Here is a 23,868-nt window from a genome sequence, read left to right as displayed (position 1 = left end):
CTGGTCTTTTGATACTAGATCCGTAGCAAAGAAAGCCCAGCATTGTCTCTACTTTCTGCAAAGGCTGAGGAAAGTCCATCTTCCACCCCCATCGTCATCACATTTTACAGAGGTTGTATTGAGAGCATCCTGAGCAACTGTATCACTGCCTGGTTTGGAAATTGCACCATCTCGGATTGTAAGATGCTGCAGCGGATAGTGAGGTCAGCTGAGAAGATCATCACAGTCTCTCTTCCTGCCATTACGAACATTTACACTACACGCTGCATCCACAAAGCAAACAGCATTATGAAGGACCCCACACACCCCTCATACAAACTCTTCTCTCTCCTGCCATCTGGGAAAAGGCACTGAAGCATTTAGGCTCTTACGACCAGATTATGTAATAGTTTCTTCCCCCAAGCCATCAGACTCCTCAATACCTAGAGTCTGGCACCAAATTACTGCCCTCTCCTGTGCTTATTGTCTTGTTTATTATTTACCATTTTGTGCACTTTATGCAGTCCTGGGTAGGTCTGTAGTCTAGTGCAGTTTTTATTTGTCTGCGTTATGGTCGAAATGACAATAAAAAGTGACTTGACTTGACATTAAGGACTTCTGCTATTTCCTCCGATTCCATACACACTTCCCCACTGTCACACTGGATAGGTCCTATTCTTTCACGTCTTATCATCTTGCTCTTCACATACTTGAAGAATACCTTGGGGTTTTCCTTAATCCTGCCTGCCAAGGCCTTCTCATGGCCCCTTCTGATTCCCCTAATTTCCTTCTTAAGCTCCTTCCTGTTAGCCTTATAATCTTCTAGATCTCTAACATTACCTAGCTCTTTGAACCTTTTGTAAGCTTTTCTTTTCTTGACTAGATTTATTACGGCCTTTGTACACCACGGTTCCTGTACCCTATCATAACTTCGCTGTATCATTGGAACATACCTGTGCAGAACTCCAAACAAGTATCCCCTCAACATTTGCCACATCCAAATTTTTCCCTGAGAACATCTGTTTCCAATTTAAGCTTCCAATTTCCTGCCTGATAGCCTCATAATTCCCCTTACTCCAATTAAATGCTTTTCTAATTTGTCTGTTCATAGAAGCATAGAAAATAGGTGCAGGAGTAGGCCATTCAGCCCTTCAAGCCTGCACCGCCATTCAGTATGATCATGGCTGATCATCCAACTCAGAACCCTGTACCTGGCCTCTCTCCATACCCCCTGATCCCTTTAGCCACAAGGGCCATATCTAACTCCCTCTTAAATATTGCCAATGAACTGGACTGAACTGTTTCCTGTGGCAGAGAATTCCACAGATTCACCACTCTGTGTGTGAACAAGTTTTTCCTCATCTCAGTCCTAAAAGGCTTCCCCTTTATCCTTAAACTGTGACCCCTCGTTCTGGACTTCCCCAACATCAGGAACAATCTTCGTGCATCTAGCCTGTCCAATCCCTTTAGAATTTTATACATTTCAATAAGATCCCCCCTCAATCTTCTAAATTCCAGCGAGTATAAGCCTAGTCAATCCAGTCTTTCTTCATATGAAAGTCCTTCCATCCCAGGAATCAATCTGGTGAACCTTCTTTGTACTCCTTCTATGGCAAGAATGTCTTTCCTTAGATTAGGGGCCCAAAACTGCACACCATACTCTAGGTGTGGTCTCACCAAGGCCTTGTACAACTGCAGTTGAACCTCTCTGCTCCTGTACTCGAATCCTCTTGCTATGAATGCTAACATAACATTCGCCTTTTTCACCACCTGCGGTACCTGCATGCCTACTTTCAATGACTGGTGTACAATGACACCCAGGTCTCATTGCATCTCCCCTTTTCCTAATTGGCCACCATTCAGATAATAATCTGTTTTCCTGTTCTTGCCACTGAAGTGGATAACCTGACATTTATCCACATTAAATTGCATCTGCCATGAATTTGCCCACTCACCTAACCTATCCAAGTCACCCTGCATCCTCCTCACAGCTAACACTGACACCCAGCTTCGTGTCATCTGCAAACTTGGATATGCTGCATTTAATTCCCTCGTCTAAATCATTAATATATTTTGTAAACAACTGGGGTCCCAGTTCTGAGCCTTGCAGTACCCCACTAGTCACTGCCTGCCATTCTGAAAAAGTCCCGTTTATTCCCACTCTTTGCTTCCTGTCTGCCGACCAATTCTCTATCCACATTAATACCATACCCCTTGTGCTTTGTGCTATCCACATTAATACCATACCTTGTGCTTGAAGTTTGCACACTAATCTGTGTGGGACCTTGTCAAAAGCCTTTTGAAAATCCAAATATACCACATCCACTGGTTCTCCCCTATCCACTCTACTAGTTACATCCTCAAAAAATTCTATAAGATTCGTCAGACATGATTTTCCTTTCACAAATCCATGCTGACTTTGTCCGATGATTTCACTGTTTTCCAAATGTGCTGTTATCACATCTTTGATAACCGACTCTAGCATTTTCCCCACCACTGATGTCAGGCTAACTGGTCTATAATTCCCCAGTTTCTCTCTCCCTCCTTTTTTGAAAAGTGGAGTTACATTAGCCACCCTCCAATCCTCAGGAACTAATCCAGAATCTAAAGAGTTTTGAAAAATTATCACTAATGCATCCACTATTTCTTGGGCTACTTCCTTATGCACTCTGGGATGCAGACCAACTGGCCCTGGGGATTTATCTGCCTTTAATCCCTTCAATCTACCTAACACCACTTCCCTACTAACATGTATTTCCCTCAGTTCCTCCATCTCACTAGACCCTTAGTCCCCTACTATTTCCGGAAGATTATCTATGTCCACCTTAGTGAACCAAAGTAGTTATTTAATTGGTCTGCCATGTCCTTGTTCCCCATGATAAATTCACCTGTTTCAGACTGTAAGGGACCTACATTTGTCTTAACCAATTTTTTTCTTTTCACATATCTATAAAAGCTTTTTCAGTCAGTTTTTTTGTTCCCTGCCAGCTTTCTCTCATAATCTGTTTTTCCCTTTCCTAATTAAGCCCTTTGTCCTCCTCTGCTGGACTCTGAATTTCTCCCAGTCCTCAGGTGTGCCGCTTTTTCTGGCTAATTTGTATGTTTCTTCTTTGTACTTGATACTATCCTTAATTTACCTTGTCAGCCACGGTTGCACTACCTTCCCTGGTTTATTCTTTTGCCAAACTGGGATGAACAATTGTTGCAGTTCATCCATGCGATCTTTAAATGCTTGCCATTGAATATCCACCGTCAACCCTAAGTATCATTTACCAGTCTATCTTAGCTAATTCACATCTCATACCTTCAAAGTTACCCTTCTTTAAGTTCAGAACATTTGTTTCTGAATTAAGTATGTCACTCTCCATCTTAATGAAGAATTTCACCATATTATGGTCACTCTTACCCAAGGGGCCTCGCATGACAAGATTGCTAACTAATCCTTCCTCGTTGCTCAATACCCAGTCTAGAATGGCCTGCTGTCTAGTTGGTTTCTCGACATGTTGGGTCAGAAAACCATCCCGCATACATTCCAAGAAATCCTCTTCCTCAGCACCATTACCAATTTGGTTCACCCAATCTGTATGTAGATTGAAGTCACCCATTATAAGTGCTGTTCCTTTATTGCACATATTTCTAATTTCCTGTTTAATGCCATCCCCAACCTCACTACTACTGTTAGGTGGCCTGTACACAACTCCCACCAGCGTTTTCTGCCCCCTAGTGTTATGTAGCTCTATCCATATCGATTCCACATTCTCCAGGCTAATGTCCTTCCTTTCTATTGCGTTAATCTCCTCTTTAACCAACAACGCTACCCCACCTCCTTTTCTTTCCTGTCTATTCCTCCTGAATATTGAATATTCCTGGATGTTGAGCTCCCATCCTTGGTCACCCTGGAGCCATGTCTCTGTGATCCCAACTATATCATATTCATTAATAACTATCTGCGCATTCAATTCATCCACCTTGTTATGAATGCTCCTTGCATTGACACACAAAGCCTTCAGGCTTGTTTTTACAACCCTCTTATCCCATATACAATTATGTTGAAAAGTGGCCCTTTTTGATTTTTGCCCTGGATTTGCCTGCCTGCCACTTTTACTTTTCACCTTACTACTTTTTGCTTCTACCTTCATTTTACACCCCTCTGTCTCTCTGCCCTTGTTCCCATCCCTCTGCCACATTAGTTTAAATCCTCCTGAACAGCAAGACTTCCTTGACTTACTTCTATTTTCCTCTTCCTCGACCCTAACACACTGGTTTCCTTCCCCTTGCCAACTCAGTTTAAACCCTCCCTGACAGCTATATTAAACAATATTAGTACCCTTAGAGTTGTTAGTACCCTTAGAGTTTAGGTGTAACGCATCGTTTCTGTATAAGTCATGCCTTCCCCAAAATAGATCCCAGTGATCTAAGAATTGGAAGCCCTCCCCCTGCACTAGTTACTTAGCCACACATTCATCTGCTTAATTCTGCTATTCTTACCATCATTAGCGCATGGCTCAGGCAGTAATCCTGAGATTATTACTCTGGAGGTCCGGCTTTTCAATTTTCTTCTTGGCTCCCAATAATCGAATACTCTGGACCCAATCTGAGATATCTCATACCCTCGCACCAGGGAGGCAACGCCCCATTCGGGTATCCTTGTCTGGCTCGCAGAATCTCTTGTCTGTTCCCCTCACAATGGAATCCCCAATAACAACTGCATTTCTCTTTGCTCTCTTGATCACGGCACTGGGCAGGGTGCCAGAGTCCCGTTCGTTGTGGTCTTCCTCTGTCTGGTCAACCTCTCCAACAGTATCTAAAACTATATATCAATTCCTGAGGGGGACTGTCATGGAGGTGCTGTCCACTATTTCTCTATAGGTACTGTCGATCACCTCCTCACTTTCTCTAATTAGCTGAAAGTCGTCAAGTTGTTGCTCCAGATTCCTCACACGATCCCTAAGGAGCTTCATATTGCATCTGGAGCAGATGTATTCCTGGGGGAGGCTGGGAGTCTCCCAAGGTCCCCATATCTGGCATATCTGTTCCTATATTCCTCTAATGCTATTGTAAAGGAGATAGAACTATGATCACTATCTCCAAAATGCTCTCCCACTGAGAGATCTGACACCTGACCAGGTTCATTTCCAATACCAAATCAAGTACAGTCTCTCCTCTTGTAGGCTTATCTACATGTTGTGTCAGGAAACCTTCTTGAATACACTTAACAAACTCCACTCCATCTAAACCCTTTGTTCTAGGGAGATGCCAATTGATATTTGGGAAACCTGGCACTTGAAGTAACAATTCCTGTCCCTGAGCCATCCAAGTCTCTGTAATGGCCACCACATCATACCTCCAAGGTCATCCGCTTTGCTCACAATGCTCTTTGCGTTTTTGTAGACACAACTCAAACCTTCGGTCTGAGATGTTCCCTTCTCTATCACCTACCTATCCTCCCTCTTGCACTGTCTATAATCTTTCTCTATTTGTGAGTCAACCTCCTTTTCCCCAGTCTCTGCAGTTCAGTTCCCACCACCCCCCCAACAATTCTAGTTTAAACTCACCTCAGTAGCCTTAGCAAACCTCCCCGCCAGGATATTGGTCCCCCGGGATTCAAGTGCAACCCATCCTTTTTGTACAGGTCACTCCTGCCCCAAAAGAGGTCCCAATAATCCAGAAATCTGAATCTCTTCCTCCTGCTCCAATCCCTCAGCCACACATTTTTCCTCCACCTCATTCTATCCCTATATTCACTGTCACATGGCACAGGCAAAAATCCTGAGATTACTACCTTTGCAGTCCTGCTTCTTCCTAACTAACTCCCTGTAATTTTTTTTTCAGGACCACTTCCCTTTAGCTACCCTTTTTCACTTTATATAATGATAAAAACCTTTACTATCCATTGCTGCCGGTAGTACATTCCATGCACCCACCATTCTATGTGTGAGAAACTTAACCCTGACATCCCCTTGGTACCTATTTCCAAGCACCTTAAAACTATGTCCCCTCATATTAGCCATTTTAGAACTGGGAAAACGCCTCTGGCTATCTACACAATCAACAGTGCTCATCATCTTATTCACCTCTATCAGGTCACTTCTCAGCCTATGTCCCTCAAGGAGAAAAGGCAAGCTTTATTCAACTGATTCTCATGAGGGTAATCCTCCAATCCAGGCAATATCCTTGTAAATCTTCTTTGCTCACTCCCTATAGTATCCATATCTTTCTTGTACTGAGGTGACCAGAACTGAACACAGTACTCCAAGTTGGGGCTAATTGAGTTCTTATATAGCTGAAATGTTACCTCTAGCTCTTGTACTAAATCCCACGGTTGATGAAGGCCAACACTCCATACGCCTTCTTAACAACACTGTCAACAGCACAGTAGCTCTGAATGTCCTATGGACATGGACCCCAAGCTCTTTCCAATCCAGGCAACATCCTTGTAAATCTCCTCTACACTCTCTATCATATCCGCATGCTCCCTGTAGTGAGGTGATCAGAACTGAGCACAGAACTCCAGATGGGGTCTGACCAATGTATTATATGGCTTTAACATTATCTCATGGCACTTGAACTCAATCCCACTGTTGATGAATGCCAACACACCATACACCTTCTTAACAACACTGTCAACCTGCGCAGCAGATTTGAATGTCTTATCAACACAGACCACAAGGTCTCTCAGCTCCTCCACACTGCCAAGATTCTTACCATTAATGTTATATTCTGCCTTCAAATTGGACCTACCAAAATGAATTACTTCACACCTACCTGAGTTGAAGTCCATCTGCCACTTCTCAGCACAGTTCTGCAGCCTATCAATTTCCTGCTGTAACCTTTGACAACCCTCCAGATTTTCCACAACACCTCCAACTTTTGTGTCATGAGCAAACTTACTAACACAGCCTTCTACTTCTTCATCCAGGTCATTTATAAAAATCACAAAGAGGAGTGGTTCCAGAAAAGATCCCTGTGGAACACCACTGGTCACCGACCGCCATGCAGAATATGAACCATCTACAACCACCCTTTGCCTTCTGTGGGCAAGCCAATTCTGGATCCACAAAGCAAAGTCTTCTTGGTTCCCATGACTCCTTACTTTCAGAAGGAGCCTTGCATTGGGAACCTTATCAGCTGCCTTACTGAAATCCATATACACTGCATTCACTTCATCAATGTGTTTTGTTACATCCTCAGAAGAATTCAGTCAGGCTTGTAAAGCACAACCTACCCCTGACAAAGCCAAGCTGACTATCCCTAATCAGATTATGTCTCTCCAAATGTTCATAAATCCTGCCTCTCAGGATCTTCTCCAACAACTTGCCCACCATTGAAGCCAGATTCACTGGTCTATAATTTCCTTGGTTATCTCTACTCCCTTTCTTGAACAAGGGAACAATATTTGCAACCCTCCAATCCTCCATTCCTTCAATTCTTCTCCCATCCCAATTGATGATGCAAGGTTCATTGCAAGAGGCTCAGTAGCCTGGGCTATCTCTCATCTGTTCCTGGTGACACATCCAACTTACTGCTTTTTAAAAGCCCCATTATGTCCTCTTTCTTAATGGCTATCTGCTCAAGCTTTTCAGTCCACTGTAAGTCATTGGAACAATTGTCAAAGTGTGTTGAAGAGGTGTGCTGTGGTGATGGGGGATTTGTTAGTTGGGTGAACAGAAAGGAGGTTCTATGGGCAAAAATGAGATTTCCCCATGGTATGTTGCCTCCAGGGTCCGGGACATCTTGGATTAAGTTGACCACATTCTCAAGTGGAAGGGTGAACAGCCAGAGGTTGTGGTCCATGTAAGTAACAATGACATGGATAGGATGAATGGCAAGCTTCTGCAAAGGAAGTTCAGTGATGCTACCTTAAAAGGCAGGAAATCTAGGGTTGTGATCTCAGGATCACAAGCTAGTGAGACTAGAACTAGGAGATTATACAATTTAACATGTGACTATGGAGTTGGTGTAAGTAGGAAGGCAGAAGATCTATGAATCAAAATATTGAGTATGGTGCGACAAGTATCCTGAGCACCGTATATTTCAATGCAAGAGTTATTGTCAGAAAGGCGGATAAGCCAAACATGGATGAACACCTGGAATTATAATAGTACAATTGTAGCAGACAAGAGAAGTCAAAGCCAATGTAAAAAGCTTGCTTTTTACATTGACGAGCTTGCTTCCACTGAGGTAAGGCTGGGTAAGCTCCTTTAATTAATCTAATTAGCTTAGAAGTAGGTAATGAAGGCAGCAGTTAGGACAGTCGGGTGTTCTGTTTGAAGAACGTGGGAAGTCAGGGTGAGCACAATTGTCCCCGATGACTACACCTGCAAAAGGTGCATCCAGCTGCAGCCCCTGACAAACTGAGTTAGGGAACTGGAGCTGGAACTGGATGAACTTTGGATCATTCGTGAGGCAGAGGCAGAAATAGACAGGAGTTTCAGGGAGATAGTCACCCCTAAGAGTCAGGAGACAGGTAGCTGGGTGATTGTCAGGAGAGGGAAGGGGAACAGACAGGAAGAGCAGAGCAACCCTGCGGCCATTCCCATCAACAGTAAGTATACCATTTTGGATACTGTTGGTGGGGACAACCTACCAGGCACAAGTTACAGTGGTCATGTCTCTGGCACTGAGACTGGACCCTCAGCTCAGAAGGGAAGGAGGGAAAGAGGAGAGCAGTATGATCGGGGATTCGATAGGGGGACAGATAAGAGGTTCAGTGGGAGAGATCGAGAATCCTAGATGGTCTGGTGCCAGGGTCTCCGATACCTTGGATCGAGTTCTCAGTATTCTAAAGAGGGAGGGTGAGCAGCCGGATGTCGTGGTCCGTGTAGGGACCAATGACGTGGATAGGAAGAAGGAGGAGGTCCTGCAACAAGAGTTTAGGGAGTTAGGTGCAAAGTTGAAGGACAGGACCTCCAGGGTTGCAATCTCAGGATTTCTGCTAGTGCCATGTGCTAGTGAGACTAGAAATAGGACGATAATCCAGCTAAGTACGTGGCTAAGGGGTTGGTGCAGAGGGAGGGCTTCATGTTTCTGGACAATTGGGCCTTGTTCCAGGGAAGGTGGGACCTGTTCTGACAGGACGGGTTACATCTGAACTGGAGGGGGACTAATATCCTTGTGGGAAGGTTGGCTAGTGCTATTCTGGGAGGTTTAAACTAGATATGCAGGGGAAGGGGAACCAGAGTGTTAGAGCAGATAGAGAGGTGGATGAGGATAAAGGTCATGCAAGAACTGCAAGTATAATGCTTGGAGTAAAGCCAGATCTAACATATAATGAGGCTTTGAGGAAAGAGAAGCAGAATAAAGGCTGTAAAGGTAGTAAGGTAGAAGGGCTAAAGTGCATGTACTTCAATGCAAGAAGCATCAGGAACAAAGGTGATGAACTGAGAGTTTGGATGCATACATGGAATTATGATGCAGAGGCCATTACAAAGACTTGGCTGGCACCAGGGCAAGAATGGATTCTCAATATTCCTGGGTTTCAGTGTTTTAAGAGATATGGAGAGGGGGGAAAAGGGGAGGAGGAGTTGCATTACTGGTCAGGGATACTATTACAGCTACAGAAAGGGTGGGTAATGAATGTAGCGGGATCCTCTTTTGAGTCTGTATGGGTGGAAGTCAGGAACAGGAAGGGAGCAGTTACTCTACTGGGGGTATTCTATAGGCCCCCTGGTAGCGGCAGAGATACCGAGGAGCAGATTTTGGAAAGGTGCAAAAATAACAGGGTTGTTATCATGGGTGGCTAATTTACCTAATATTGATTGGCACCTGATTAGTTCCGAGGGTTTAGATGGGGCAGAGTTTGTTAAGTGTGTCCAGGACAGATTCCTATCACAGTATGTTGACAGGTCGACTATGGGGATTACCATTAGGTAACAAACCGGGTCAGGTCACCGATCTCTCAGTGGGTGAGAATCTAGAAGACAGTGACCACTGCCTTTAGCATTATCATGGAAAAGGATAGAATCAGAGATGACAGGAAAATTTTTAATTGGAGGAAGGCAGATTATGACGCTACAAGGCTAGAATCTGCTGGTGTGAATTGGGATGATGTTTTTGCAGGGAAATGTACTATGGACATTTGGTCGATGTTTAGGGATCTCTTGCACAATGTTAGGGATAAATTTGTCCCACTGAGGAAGATAAAGAATGGTAGCGTGAAGGAACCATGGGAGACAAGTGAGGTGGAAAATCTAGTCAGGTGGAAGAAGGCAGCATACATGAGATTTAGGAAGCAAGGATCAGATGGGACTATTGAGGAATATATGGTAGCAAGAAAGGAGCTTAATAAGGGGCTGAGGAGAGCAAGAAGGAGGCATGAGAAGCCCTTGGTGAGTAAGGTAAAGGAAAACCCCAAGGCATTCTTCAATTATGTGAAGAACAAAAGGATGACAGGAGTGAAGGTAGGACCGGTTAGAGATAAAAGTAGGAAGACATGCCTGGAGGCTGTGGAAGTGAGTGAGGTCCTCAATGAATACTTTTCTTTGGTATTCACCAATGAGAGGGAACTTGATGGTGGTGAGGACAATATGAGTGAGGTTGAAGTTCTGGAGCATGTTGATATTAAGGGAGAGGAGGTGTTGGAGTTGTTAAAATATATTAGGATAGATAAGACCCCGGGGCCTGACGGAATATTCCCCAGGCTGCTCCATGAGGCGAGGGAAGAGATTGCTGCGCCTCTGGCTAGGATCTTTATGTCCTCGTTGTCCATGGGAATGGTACCAGTGGATTGGAGGGAGGCGAATGTTGTCCCTTTGTTCAAAAAAGCTAGTAGTGATAGTCTGGGTAATTACAGACCAGTGAGCCTTACGTCTGTGGTGGGAAAGCTGTTGGAAAAGATTCTTAGAGATAGTATCTACAGGTGTTTAGAGAATTATAGTCTGATCAGGGACAGTCAACATGGCTTTGTGAAGGGCAGATCACATCCAACAAGCCTAACAGAGTTTTTTGAGGAGGTGACCAGGCATATAGATGGGGGTAGTGCAGTGGGTGTGATCTACATGGATTTTAGTAAGGCCTTTGACAAGGTTTCACATGGTAGGCTTATTCAGAAAGTCAGAAGGCATGGGATCCAGGGACGTTTAGCCAGGTGGATTCAGAATTGGCTTGCCTGCAGAAGGCAGAGTATTGTGGTGGAGGGAGTACATTCCAATTGGAGGTTTGTGACTAGTGGTGTCCCTCAAGGATTGGTTCTGGGACCTCTACTTTTTGTGATTTTTATTAACGACCTGGATGTGGGGGTAGAAGGGTGGGTTGGCAAGTTTGCAGACGACACAAAGTTTGGTGGTGTTGTGGATAGTGTAGAGGATTATTGAAGATCGCAGAGAGACATTGACAGTATGCAGAAGTGGGCTGAGTAGTGGCAGATAGAGTTCAACCCAGAGAAGTGTGAGATGGTACACTTTAGAAGGACTAACTCCAGGGCAGAGTACAAAGTAAATGGCAGGATACTTTGTAGTGTGGAGGAACAGAGGGATTTGGGGGTACATGTCCACAGATCCCTGAAAGTTGCCTCAGGTAGGTAGGGTAGTTAAGAAAGCTTATGGGGTGTTAGCTTTCATAAGTTGAGGGTTAGAGTTTAAGAGTCACAAGGTAATGGTACAGCTCTATAAAACTCTGGTTAGGACACACTTGGAGTACTGTGTCCAGTTCTGGTTGCCTCACTATAGGAAGGATATGGAAGCGTTGGAAAGGGTACAGAGGAGATTTACCAAGATGCTGCCTGGTTTAGAGCATATGCATTATGATCAGAGATTAAGAGAGCTAGGGCTTTACTCTTTGGAGAGAAGGAGGATGAGAGGAGACATGATAGAGGTATACAAGATAGTATAGAGTGGACAGATAGATAGAGTGGACAGTCAGCACTCCTTACCCAGGGCACCACTGCTTAATACAAGAGGACATGGCTTTAAGATAAGGGGTGGGAAATTCATGGGAGATATTAGAGGAAGGTTTTTTACACAGAGAGTGGTTGGTGCATGGAATGCACTACCTGAGTCTGTGATGGAGGCAGATACACTAGTGAAATTTAAAAGACTACTAGACAGGTATGTGGAGGAATTTAAGGTGTGGGGAATATATGGGAAGGCAGGGTTTAAGGGTTCATACAACATTGTTGGCTGAAGGGCCTGTACTGTGTTGTACTGTTCTATGTTGTATAAAAATAAAAGAAAGGGCATACAACAAAACAAAAATTAACAGGAAGATAGCAGGTTGGGAAGTTTTTAAAAACTTGTAGAGAGCAACTAAATGTATCATTAGGAGAGAAAAGGTGAAATGTGAAAGTAATCTAGCAAACATTGTCAAAGTGGGTAGTAAAAGCTTTTTCAAGTACATATAAACTGAAAGAGAGATGTGAGTAGATATAGGATTACTAAAAATGAAGATGATGAAATAATAATGGGTGACACAGAGATAGCAGATGAACTAAATGAGTATTTTGCATCAGTATTCTCTGTAGGAGACATCAGTAATGTGCCAGATGTACTGTATGAATGAAGAGAAGTGAGTTCAGTTACTACTACAAGAGAGAAGGTGCTCAAAAATCTGAAAGACCTAAGGGTATGTAAGTCACCTGGTCAAAATTAACTGTACTCTAGGATTCTGAAAGAGGTAGCGTTAGACATTGTGGAGGCATTAGCAATGATCTTTCAAATATCATTGGACTCTGGCACGGTTCCAGAGGACTGGAAAAAGGACCTGATAAGTCACTGGGACTGATGATATATACCTCAAGCTAAGGGAGGAGATTTCTGAGCCTCTTGCGATGATCTTTGTGTCATAAATAGGGACAGGAGAAGTACTGGAGGATTGGAGGTTTGTAAATGTTGTTCCCTTGGTAGGGGAGATAACTCAAGAAATTATAGACCAGTGAGTCTGAATTCAGTGGTGGGCAAGTTTTTGGAGAAAATCCTGAGAGGCAGGATTTATGAGCATTTGGAGAGACATAATCTGATTATAGGGATTGTCAGCATGGCTTTGTCAAGGGCATGTGGTGCTTTATGAGACTGTTTGAATTCTTTGAGGATGTAACTAAACACATTGATGAAGGTAGAGCAGTGGATGTAGTGTATGTGGATTTCAGTAAGGCATTTGATAAGATTCCCCATGCAAGGCTCCTTCAGAAAGTAAGGAACTGTGGGATCCAAGGAGACTTTGCTTTGCAGATCCAAAATTGGCTTGTCCACAGAAGGCAAAGGGTGGTTGTAGCTGGTTTGTATTCTGCATGGAGATAATTGAACAGTGGTGTTCAGCGGGGATCTGTTCTGGAACCCCTCCTCTTTGTGATTTTTATAAATGTCCTGGATGAAGAAGTAGAAGGGTGGGTTAATAAGTTTGCTGACTACACAAAGGTTGGAGGTATTGTGAATAGTCTGGACGGTTGTCAGAGGTTACAGCAGGATATCGATAGGATGCAGAACTGGGCTGAGAAGGGCAGATGGACTTCAACTCAGATTAGTGTGAAGTGGTTCATTTTGGTAGGTCCAATTTGAAGACAGAATATAATGTAAATGGTAAAACTCTTGGCAGTGCAGAGGATCTGAGAGATCTTAGGGTCCGTGTCGATAGAACACTCAAAGCCACTGCACATGTTGACAGTATTGTTAAGAATGTGTATGGTGTGTTGGCATTTATCAATCGTAGGATTGAATTCAAGAGCCATGAGGTAAGACTTGGTCAGACCCCACTTGGAGTACTATATTCATTTCTGGTCACCTCACTACAGGAAGGATGTGGATACTATAAAGAGAGTGCAGAGGAGATTTACAAGGATGTTGCCTGGAATGGAGGGCCTATCTTATGAAAATAGGCTGAGTGTACTTGGCCTTTTCTCCTTGTAGCAACAGAGGATGAGAGGTGACCTGATAATGATGTGTGGATCGCCAGAGGCTTTTTCTCAGGGCTGAAATGGCTAACACAAGGGGGGATAGTTTTAAGGTGCTTGGAAGTACGTACTGAGGTAATGTCAGGGTTAAGTTTTTCACACAGAGTGGTGAGTGTGGAATGCACTGCCGGCGATGGTGGTGAAAGCGGATACAATAGGGTCTTTAAAGAACCTCTTAGATAGTTACACAGAGCTCAGAAAAATAGAGGGCTATGCGCTAGAGAAATTCTAGGCAGTTTCTAGAGTATGTTACATGGTCAGAAGGGCCAGTAATGTGCTGTAAATTTCTAAAAGCACTACAAATGTCACTCTACTCTATAAGAAAGGAGAAAGGCAACAGAAAGGAAATTATAGACTAGTTAGCCTGACCTCAGTGGTTGGAAAGATGTTAGAGTCAATTGTTAAGGTTGATGTTAAGAAGTACTTGGTGACACAGTACAAGGTTGTACAAAGTCAGCATGGTTTCCTTCAGTGAAAATCTTGCCTGATAAACCTGCTGAAATTCTTTGAGGTGATGACAAGCAAGATAGATAAAGGGGATGCAGAGAATGTTGTATATTTGAACTTTCAGAAGGCCTTTGACAAGGTGCCACACATAAGGTTGCTTACCAAGTTGGGAGCCATGGTATTACAGGAACGTTACTAACATAGTTAAAGCATTGGCTGATTGGTAGGAGGCAGTGGGTGGGAATAAAAGAATCCTTGTCTGGTTGGCTGCTAGTGACTAGTGGTGTTCTGCAGGGGTCAGTGTTGAGATCGTTTCTTTTTATGCTACACATAAATGATTTAGATGAAATATATGGCTTTGTTGCCATTTAAAAATGATATGAGTGTTGATAGAGGGGCAGGTTGTGTTGAGAAAACAGGTAGACTGCAGAAGGACTTAGTAGGAGGATAGGCAAGAAAGTGGCTAAGGAAATACAGTGCTGGAAAATGCATGGCCATACACATTGGTAGTAGAAATAATTATGCAGACTATTTTCTAAACAGGGAGAAACTCAACAAATCTGAGATGCCAAGGGAGTGGGAGTCATTGTGCAGAACACCCTAAATGATAACTTGCAAGTTGAGCCAGTGGTGAGGAAGGCAAATGCAACGTTAGCATTCATTTCAAGAGGTCTTGAATTCAAGAGCAGGGATAGAAAAATAGAAACTTAGAAAACCTGCAACACAATACAAACACTGCAGCCCAAAAAGCTGTGCCAAACAAGTACTTACTTTAGAAGTTACCAAGGGTTACCCTTAGCCCTCTATTTTTCCTAGCTCCATGTACCTATCCAGGAGCCTCTTAAAAGACCCTATCATGTCCGTCTCTAGAACAGTTGTTGGCAGCCCATTCCATGCACTCTGCATTTTCTGTGTAAAAACCTTATCCCTAACATCCCCTCTGTACCTATTTCCAATCACCTTAAACTGTGCCCTCTCGTGTTAGCCTCTGATTATCCACATGGTTAATGCCTCTCATCACCTTGTACGCCTCTATTAGGTTACCTCTCATCCTCCATCAATCCAAGGAGAAAAGGCCGCGTTCACTCAACCTATTTTCATAGGGCATCCCTAATCTAGGAAACATCCTTGTAAATCTCTTCTGCACTCTTTCTATAGTTTCCACATCCTTTCTGTAATGAAGTGAACAGAACTGAGCACAGTACTCCAAGTGGGGTCTGACCAAGGTCCTATATAGCTGTAATATTACTTCTCAGCTCTTGAACTCAATCCCATGATTGATGAAGGCCAATGAACTGTATGCCTTCTTAACCATAGAGTCAATCTGCGCAGCAGCTTTGAGTGTCCTGTGGACTCGGACCCCAAGATCCCTCTGATCCTCCACAGTGCCAAGACTCTTAACATTAATACTAAATTCTGCCATCATATTTAACCTACCAAAATGAATCACCTCACATTTATCTGGTTGAACTCCATCTGCCACTTGTCAGCTCAGTTTTGTAGCCTATCAATGTCCTGCTGTTACATCTGACAGCCATCCACACTATCCACAACACCACCAACTTTTGTGTCATCAGCAAATTTACTAACCCATCCTTCCACTTCCTCATCCAGGCTGTTTATTAAAATCATGGTGTCCCAGAACAGTTCCCTGAGGCACACCACTGGTCACCAACCTCCAAGCAGAATAAGATCCGTCTAGAACCACTATTTGCCTTCCATAAGCAAGCCAATTCTGGATCCACAAAGCAAGGTGCCCTTGGATCCCATGCCTTCATACTTTCTCAATAAGCCTTGTATGGGGTACCTCAAATGCCTTGCTAAAATCATATACACTACATCTACTGCTCTACTGTCTTTACTCAGAGAGTGATAGCTGTGTGGAATGAGCTTCCTGTAGAAGTAGTAGAGGCCAGTTCAGTTGTGTCATTTAAGGTAAAATTGGATAGGTATATGGACAGGAAAGGAGTGGAGGGTTATGGGCTGAGTGCGGGTAGGTGGGACTAGGTGAGAGTTCGGCACGGACTAGGAGGGCCGAGATGGCCTGTTTCCATGCTGTGATTGTTATATGGTTATATGGTTAATTTCATCAATACGTTTAGTCAATCCTCAAAAAATTGAATCAGGCTCATAAGGCATGACCTGCCTTTGACAAATCCATGCTGACTATTCCCAATCATATTATACCTTTCCAAAGGCTCATAAATCCTCCCTCTCAGGATCTTCTCCATCAATATACCAACCACTGAAGTAAAATTCACTGGTCTATAATTTCCTGGGCTATCTCTCCTCCCTTACTTGAATAAGGAAACAACATCTGCAACCTCTGTACCTACTCTGGACATGAAGCAAGCAGTTCATGCAAGGAAGCCCACCAACATCCCAGAGATGAAGCAGTTTTATAAGGAGGAATGGCCTAAAATTCCTTCAATTCAATGCACAGGACTTATCAATAATTACTGGAAATGATTGATGGAAATTATTGCTGTACAAGGGGGTCACACCAGTTACTGAAAGCAAAGGTTCACATACTTTTCCCAACAAGTATATGTAATACAGAATCAATTTTCTCCATACATAAACAAGCCAAGTAAATTTTTTTGTGTTATTTAATTGGGCTCCCTAACTTTTTTTTAGGACTTAAGTGAATATCTGATCACATTTTAGGTCATATTTATGCAGAAACGTTGAAAATTCTACACAGTTCACTAACTTTCTAGCACCACTGTACCATTAAGTTTTGATTGCTTCATTTAAACATTAGCAATTAAAGTGCTGTAAGAGGAAATTTGGCCCAATATGTGTATGCTAGTATTTTGCTAGAGAAACCTAACTAAATCCTATTGTCTGGTTGTCTATGTGAATGTTGACTTAATCTTCCCTTAAATATGCTATTGCCTCTGCTTCTTGAATAGGATTAGTGTAACACTATTTTAATGCCAGGAACCCGTGTTCAATTCTACCTCTGTCTCTAAGAAATTTGTATGTTCACCCTGTGACCGCTTGGGTTTCCTCCAACATTCCAAAGACATATTTGTTAGAAGGTTAATTGGCCATTGCGGTGTATTTGGGCAATATGGACTCATTGGGCTGCAAGTCCTATGACTGTGCTACATCTTGAATACCAGGGGAACCAATATCCTGGCGGGGAGGTTTGCTCAGGCTACTGGGGAGAGTTTAAACTAGAATAGTTGGGGCATGGGAACTGAACTGAAGAGACTGGGGAATAAGAGGTTGGCTCACAAATACAGAAAGCTTGTAGACAGTGTGAGAGGGAGGACAGGCAGGTGATAGAGTAGGGACGCACTCAGACCAAATGTTTGAGATGTGTCTATTTTGACTCAAGGAGTGTTGTGAACAAAGTGGATGAGCTTAGAGCATGGATCAGTACTTGGAGATATGATGTGGTGGGCATTACAGAGACTTAGATGGATCAGGGACAGGAATGGTTATCCAAGTGTTGGGTTTTAGATGTTTCAGAAAGGAGGGAGGGAAAAGAGGTGGGGGCATGGCACTGTGATCAGAGATAATGTCACGGCTGCAGAAAAGGTGGGCACCATGGTGGGATTGTCCACATAGTCGCTGTGGGTGGAGGTTAGGAACAGGAAGGGGTCAATAACTTTACAGGGTGTTTTTTTTTATAGGCGGCCCAATAGTAACAGGGAGCAGAGAGGGAAACAGATCTTGGAAAGTTGTAATAATAATAAAGTTGTCATGATGGGAGATTTTAATTTCTCAAATATCTATTGGCATCTTGCTAGAGCAAGGGGTTTAGATGGGATGGAGTTTGTTAGGTGTGTTCAGGAAGGTTTCTTGACACAATATGTAGATAAGCCTACAAGGGGAGAGGTGGTACTTGATTTGGTATTGGGAAATGAACCTGGTCAGGTGTCAAATCTCTCAGTGGAACAGCTTTTAGAGATAGAGGTCATAACTCTATCACCTTTACAATAGCATTGGAGAGGGATAGGAACAGACAAGTTGGAAAAGTGTTTAATTGGAGTAAGGGGAATTATGAGGCTATCAGGCAGGAAATTGGAAGCTTAAATTGGAAACAGATGTTCTCAGGGAAAAGTATGGAAGAAGTATGGCAAATTTTCAAGGGATATTTGTGTGGATTTCTGCATAGGTATGTTCCAATGAGACAGGGAAGTTATGGTAGGGTACAGGAATTGTGGTGTACAAAGGCTGTAATAAATCTAGTCACGAAGAAAAGAAAAGCTTACGAAAGGTTCAGAGACAATACGAGTGAATCTGCAGATGCTGGAAATAAATAAAAACACAAAATGCTGGCAGAACTCAGCAGGCCAGACAGCATCTATGGGAGTAGGTAGTGTCGAAGTTTCGGGCCGAAAGCCTTCATCAAGAAGGTTCAGAGAGCTAGGTAATGTTAGAGATCTAGAAGATTATAAGGCTAACAGATGGAGCTTAAAGAAGAAATTAGGAGAGCCAGAAGGGGCCATGAGAATGCCTTGGCAGGCAGGATTAGGAAAAACCCCAAGGCATTCTACAAGTATGTGAAGAGCAAGAGGTGAAAGAATAGGACCTATCAAGTGTGACAGTGGGAAAGTATGTGTGGAACCGGAGGAAATAGCAGAGGAACTTAATGAATACTTTAGTATTCACTATGGAAAAGGATCTTGGTGATTGTAATGATGACTTGTAGCAGACTGAAAAAGCTTGAGCATGTTGATATTAAGAAGGAGGATGTGTTGGAGCTTTTGGAAAGCATCAAGTTGGATAAGTCACCAGGACCAGATGAGATGTACTGTGGGATGTACTGTGAGATGTACTGTGGCTACTGTGGGAGGTGAGGGAGGAGATTGCTGAACCTCTGGCAGTGATCTTTGCATCATCAATGGGGACAGGAAAGGTTTCATAGGATTGGAGGGTTGCAGATGTTCTTCCTTTATTCAAGAAAGGGACTAGAGTTAGCCCAGGAAATTATAGAACAGTGAGTCTTACCTCAGTGGTTGGTAAGTTGATGAGAGACAGAATTTATGAACATTTGGAGAGGTATAATATGATTAGTAGTCAGCATGGCTTTGTAAAGGGCAGGTCATGCCTTAAGGGCCTGATTGAATTTTTTGAGGATGTGACTAAACACGTTGATGAAGGAAGAGCAATAGATGTAATGAATATGGATTTCAGCAAGGCATTTGATAAGGTACCCCATACAAGGCTTACTGAGAAAGTAAGGAGGCATGGGATTTAAGGGGACATTGCTTTGTGGATCCAGAACTGGCTTGCCCACAGAAGGCAAAGAGTGGTTGTAGACAGGTCATATTCTGCATGGAGGTCAGTCAGTAGTGAAGTGCCTCAGGGATCTGTTCTGGGACCCTTACTCTTCGTAATTTTTATAAATGACCTGGATGAGGAAGTGGAGGGATGGGTTAGTAGGTTTGCTGTTGACAGAAAGATTGGAGGTGTTGCGGATAGTGTGGAGGACTGTCAGAGATTGCAGTGGGACATTGATAGGATGCAAAACTGGGCTGAGAAGTGGCAGATGGAGTTCAACCCAGATAAGTGTGAGGTGGTTTATTTTGGTAGCTCAAATATGATGGCAGAATATAGTATTGATGGTTAGACTCCTGGCAGTGTGGAGGATCAAAGGGATCTTGGGGTCTGAGTCCATAGGACGCTCAAAGCCGCTGCGCGTGTTGACTCTGTGGTTAAGAAGGTGTACAGTGTATTGGCCTTCATCAGTCGTGGAATTGAATTTAGGAGCCAAGAGGTAATGTTGCAGGACCATGGTCAGACCCCATTTGGAATACTGTGCTCAGTTCCAGTCACCTCACCACAGGAAGAATGCTGAAGCCATAGAAAGGGTGCTGAGGAGATTTACAAGGATGTTGCCTGGATTGGGGAGCATGACTTATGAGAATAGGTTGAGTGAACTCAGCCTTTTCTCCTTGGAACGACAGAGGATAAGAGGTGACCTGATAGGTATATAAGTTGATGAGAGGCATTGATCATGTGGATAGTCAGAGGCTCTTTCCCAGGGCTGAAATAGTTGCTACAAGAGGACACAGGTTTAAGGTGCTGGGGAGTAGGTGCAGAGGAGATGTCAGGGTTAAGTTTTTTACTCAGAGAGTGGTGAGTGCATGGAATGGGCTGCCAGCAACAGTGGTGGAGGTGGATATGATAGGGTCTTTTAAGAGACTTTTAGATAGGTATACGGAGCTTAGTAAAATAGAGGGCTATAGGTAAGCCTAGTAATTTCTAAGGTAGGGAAATATTCGACACAACTTTGTGGGCCGAAGGGCCTGTATTGTACTGTAGGTTTTCTGTTTCTATGTTTATAATAAATATTTTTCCTCATCCATTCCATGTGCTATGCAACAAATTATATTTTATTGACTCCCAGTCTTTACTGAACTCCATCAAAATTTTTATAATTTTAAATGCCTCCACCTAAAGAAATGATGTCTGTTATCTAGTTGCTTGTTGGATCTGGAGTTGTGTGTGGCAATTTCAAGTATCTGCCTGCAATGCATTTGGTCTAGTGGCTTGTTCCTGTGAATGACTACAAAACACAAAGGAAGGATTTAAAAATAATGTTTGTTTGTGACGTTATTCTGCTTATATGTGAATTTTACCACTATGTCTTAGAAATGAATTTTCTTTAATTGCAGGTCTCTGTTTCAGGTTTTCAATTTCTGCATAAATGCATCCTCATTACTTCTGTCATTGCCTTTGTCAGTACATCAATGTCTCTTGCTGGAACTGCCTTCATCATCTTCTTTGCCTTAGAGAAATATAAAGGTAATGCATGCATTTCTTTTCCTGTTCTTGATAACACATTTACTCAGATTTCCAGATATTCCAATGAACCCGTTTGATTTGTTTTGTATCTACAGCTCAGAAATATCATACACGACTTACCATTGCTTTTATTGTCATTAAAACAAAGTCCTGTGTATGTTTAATGATCTCTTCGATATATTGTATCTTGGATACAGGTAGGTTTTTATTTTAATTTCATTATTTCACTTTTTATGAATATTGCTGGCAAGGCCAGTATTTATTGCCCATGCAATAATAGCTTTATGCCTTTGACCTTACTGCTTGTTTAACCCATTTTAAAGGGTTTTTATCAACACTGTACTGAAGATTGTTTTACATCATTTCCCATACACAAGGGTTATCAGAAAATAAAATAATTATTACTCTGGATCCGATTCAGCACAAAACAAAAACATGTAAGACAAAAAACACAATAATAATAAAGCAATAAATATAAATCCATCATCACCAGTTGATGGTATTCTAGTTTTTTAATTACTAACTGCACTTAAATACTGTAATGACCTTTATGACATCTAGAATCAAGTCCCAGTTTTGTGCCTTGGCCCAGGACTGGCCTGTCAGCATTGCAGAGCAGATTGCCAGTAACATACTGTATAACCATTGAATGTAAGATCAGTCTAGTTCTGACTGCAGAACACATTAACCAGTATCTGAATCATGAGCGTTGACCTGAACTACACCCAGCATTCTGAACTGAGACTATAAAACATAGGAGCAAATTAAGCCATTTGACCCATTGAATCTACTGCACCATTTGATCATGGCTGATTTATTACCGCTCTCAGCCCTAATCTCCAGCCTTCTCCCTGTAGCCTTTTGATGACTTTATTAATCAGCAACCTCCACATAATATATACTGAAAAAATCCTCTACAGCCATCTGCAGCATTTATCATCTTCATTCTGAATGAGCCAGAACAGTTAAAAAATGTTGATTGCCCTTCAGATATGAAGATGACACAATGTTTTGAAACATCCTGATAATTTTAGCATTACTGTGTAGTTGAATGATATGGAGAAGCTGATCCTTAGAGAATTGAGCACTCATACTATCATGTGGATTTAATTTGTATATGGATTTCAGCAAGGCATTTGATAAGGTTCCCCATGCAAGGCTCATTCAGTAAGGAGGCATGGGATCCAAGGGAACCTTGCTTGGTGGCTCCAGAATTGGCTAGCCCACAGATGGCAAAAGGTGGTTGTAGATGGTTAGTATTCTGCTTGGAGGTCGATAACAAGTGATGTTCCACAGGGATCTGTTTTGGGACCCATCCTTTTTGTGACTTTTGTAAATGACCTGGATGAGGAAGTAGAAGGATGGGTTAGTAAGTTTGCTGATGACACAAAAGTTGGGGGTAGTCTGGAAGGTTATTAGGAGTTACAATGGGACATAAGAAACCATATGGTGCATTGGCCTTGTATTAGCAAGTGGATGATCTTACATTTACCAACGTTGTATTCCATCTGCCAGACCTTGGCCCACTCACTTATCCTATCTATATCCCTCTGCAGAGTCTCCACATCCTCTGTACAATTTGATTTTCTACTCAGTCATCAGCAAATTTTGTTATGCTACACTCAGTCCCCTCTTCCAAATCATCAATGTAAATGGTAAACAGCTGCGGGCCCAACACCGACCCCTGTGACACCCCACTCAACATTGACTACCAACCAGAGAAACACCCATTTATATCAACTCTCTGCCTTCTATTGGTTAACCAATTCTCTATCCATGCCAATGCAATTCCTCCGACTCCATGCATCCCTATCTAATTTATAAGTCTCTTGTGCGGCACCTTATTGAACACTTTCTGGAAATCCAAGTATACGACATCCACCTGTTCCCCTCTATCCACTGTACTCATTATGTCCTTAAAGAACTCCAGTAAGTTTGTCAAACAGGACCTGCCCTTTCTGAGTCCATGCTGTTGTCTGTCTAAAGGAACCACTCCTTTCTAAATGTTTTGCTATTTCTTCCTTAATGACAGCTGCAAGCATTTTCCCGACTACAGATGTTAAGCTAACTGTCCTATAGTTGCCCGTCTTTTGCCTCCATCCTTTTTTATCCTGTTTTATGGGAAGGATGTAATAGAGAAATGGAGGTCATTTAAGGGTGAAATTATGAGGGTACAGAATCTTTATGTTCCTGTTAGGTTGAAAGGAAAGGTTAAAGGTTTGAAAGCACCATGGTTTTCAAGGGATATTAGAAACTTGGTTCGGAAAAAGAGGGATGTCTACAATAGATATAGGCAGCATGGAGTAAAGGAATTGCTCAAGGAATATAAAGAATGTAAAAGGAATCTTAAGAAAGAGATTGGAAAAGCTAAAAGAAGATACGAGGTTGGTTTGGCAAATAAGGTGAAAGTAAATCCGAAAGGTTTCTACAGTTATATTAAAAGCAAGAGGATAGTGAGGGATAAAATTGGCCCCTTAGAGAATCAGAGTGGTCAGCTATGTGTGGAGCCGAGGGAGATGGGAGAGATTTTGAACAATTTCTTCTCTTTGGTATTCACTAAGGAGAAGGATATTGAATTGTGTAAGGTGGGGGAAACAAGTAAGGAAGTTATGGAACCTATGACAATTAAAGAGGTGGAAGTACAGTGGATAAATCTCCGGGTCCTGACAGGATATTCCCCAGGACCTTGAGGGAAGTTTGTGTAGAAATAGCAGGAGCTCTGATGGAGATCTTTAAGATGTCATTAGAAACAGGGATTGTGCCAGAGGATTGGCGTATTGCTCATGTGGTTCCAT

General features: G+C 42.7%; 1 protein-coding gene and 1 long non-coding RNA gene across 5 annotated transcripts in view; both read left to right on the top strand.

Moving 5' to 3' along the window:
• Window positions 1–23,868, top strand: part of LOC132394743 (uncharacterized) — an 887,546-nt gene that overhangs the window by 384,377 nt on the left and 479,301 nt on the right. The gene's annotated exons all lie outside the window — the stretch shown is intronic.
• LOC132394739 (uncharacterized) overlaps window positions 1–23,868 on the top strand; it is a 241,529-nt gene that overhangs the window by 63,009 nt on the left and 154,652 nt on the right. For all 4 annotated transcript variants that reach the window (XM_059971145.1, XM_059971148.1, XM_059971144.1 and 1 more), the window contains 2 exons: window positions 20,957–21,073; window positions 21,169–21,270. In XM_059971145.1, coding sequence (XP_059827128.1) covers window positions 20,957–21,073; window positions 21,169–21,270 — 219 coding nt within the window. The remainder of the gene's footprint in view (window positions 1–20,956; window positions 21,074–21,168; window positions 21,271–23,868) is intronic.

This window comes from Hypanus sabinus, chromosome 5 (genome assembly GCF_030144855.1).
Source record: "Hypanus sabinus isolate sHypSab1 chromosome 5, sHypSab1.hap1, whole genome shotgun sequence".
Lineage (NCBI taxonomy): Eukaryota > Metazoa > Chordata > Chondrichthyes > Myliobatiformes > Dasyatidae > Hypanus > Hypanus sabinus.
This window is presented reverse-complemented; position numbering and strand designations above follow the sequence as displayed.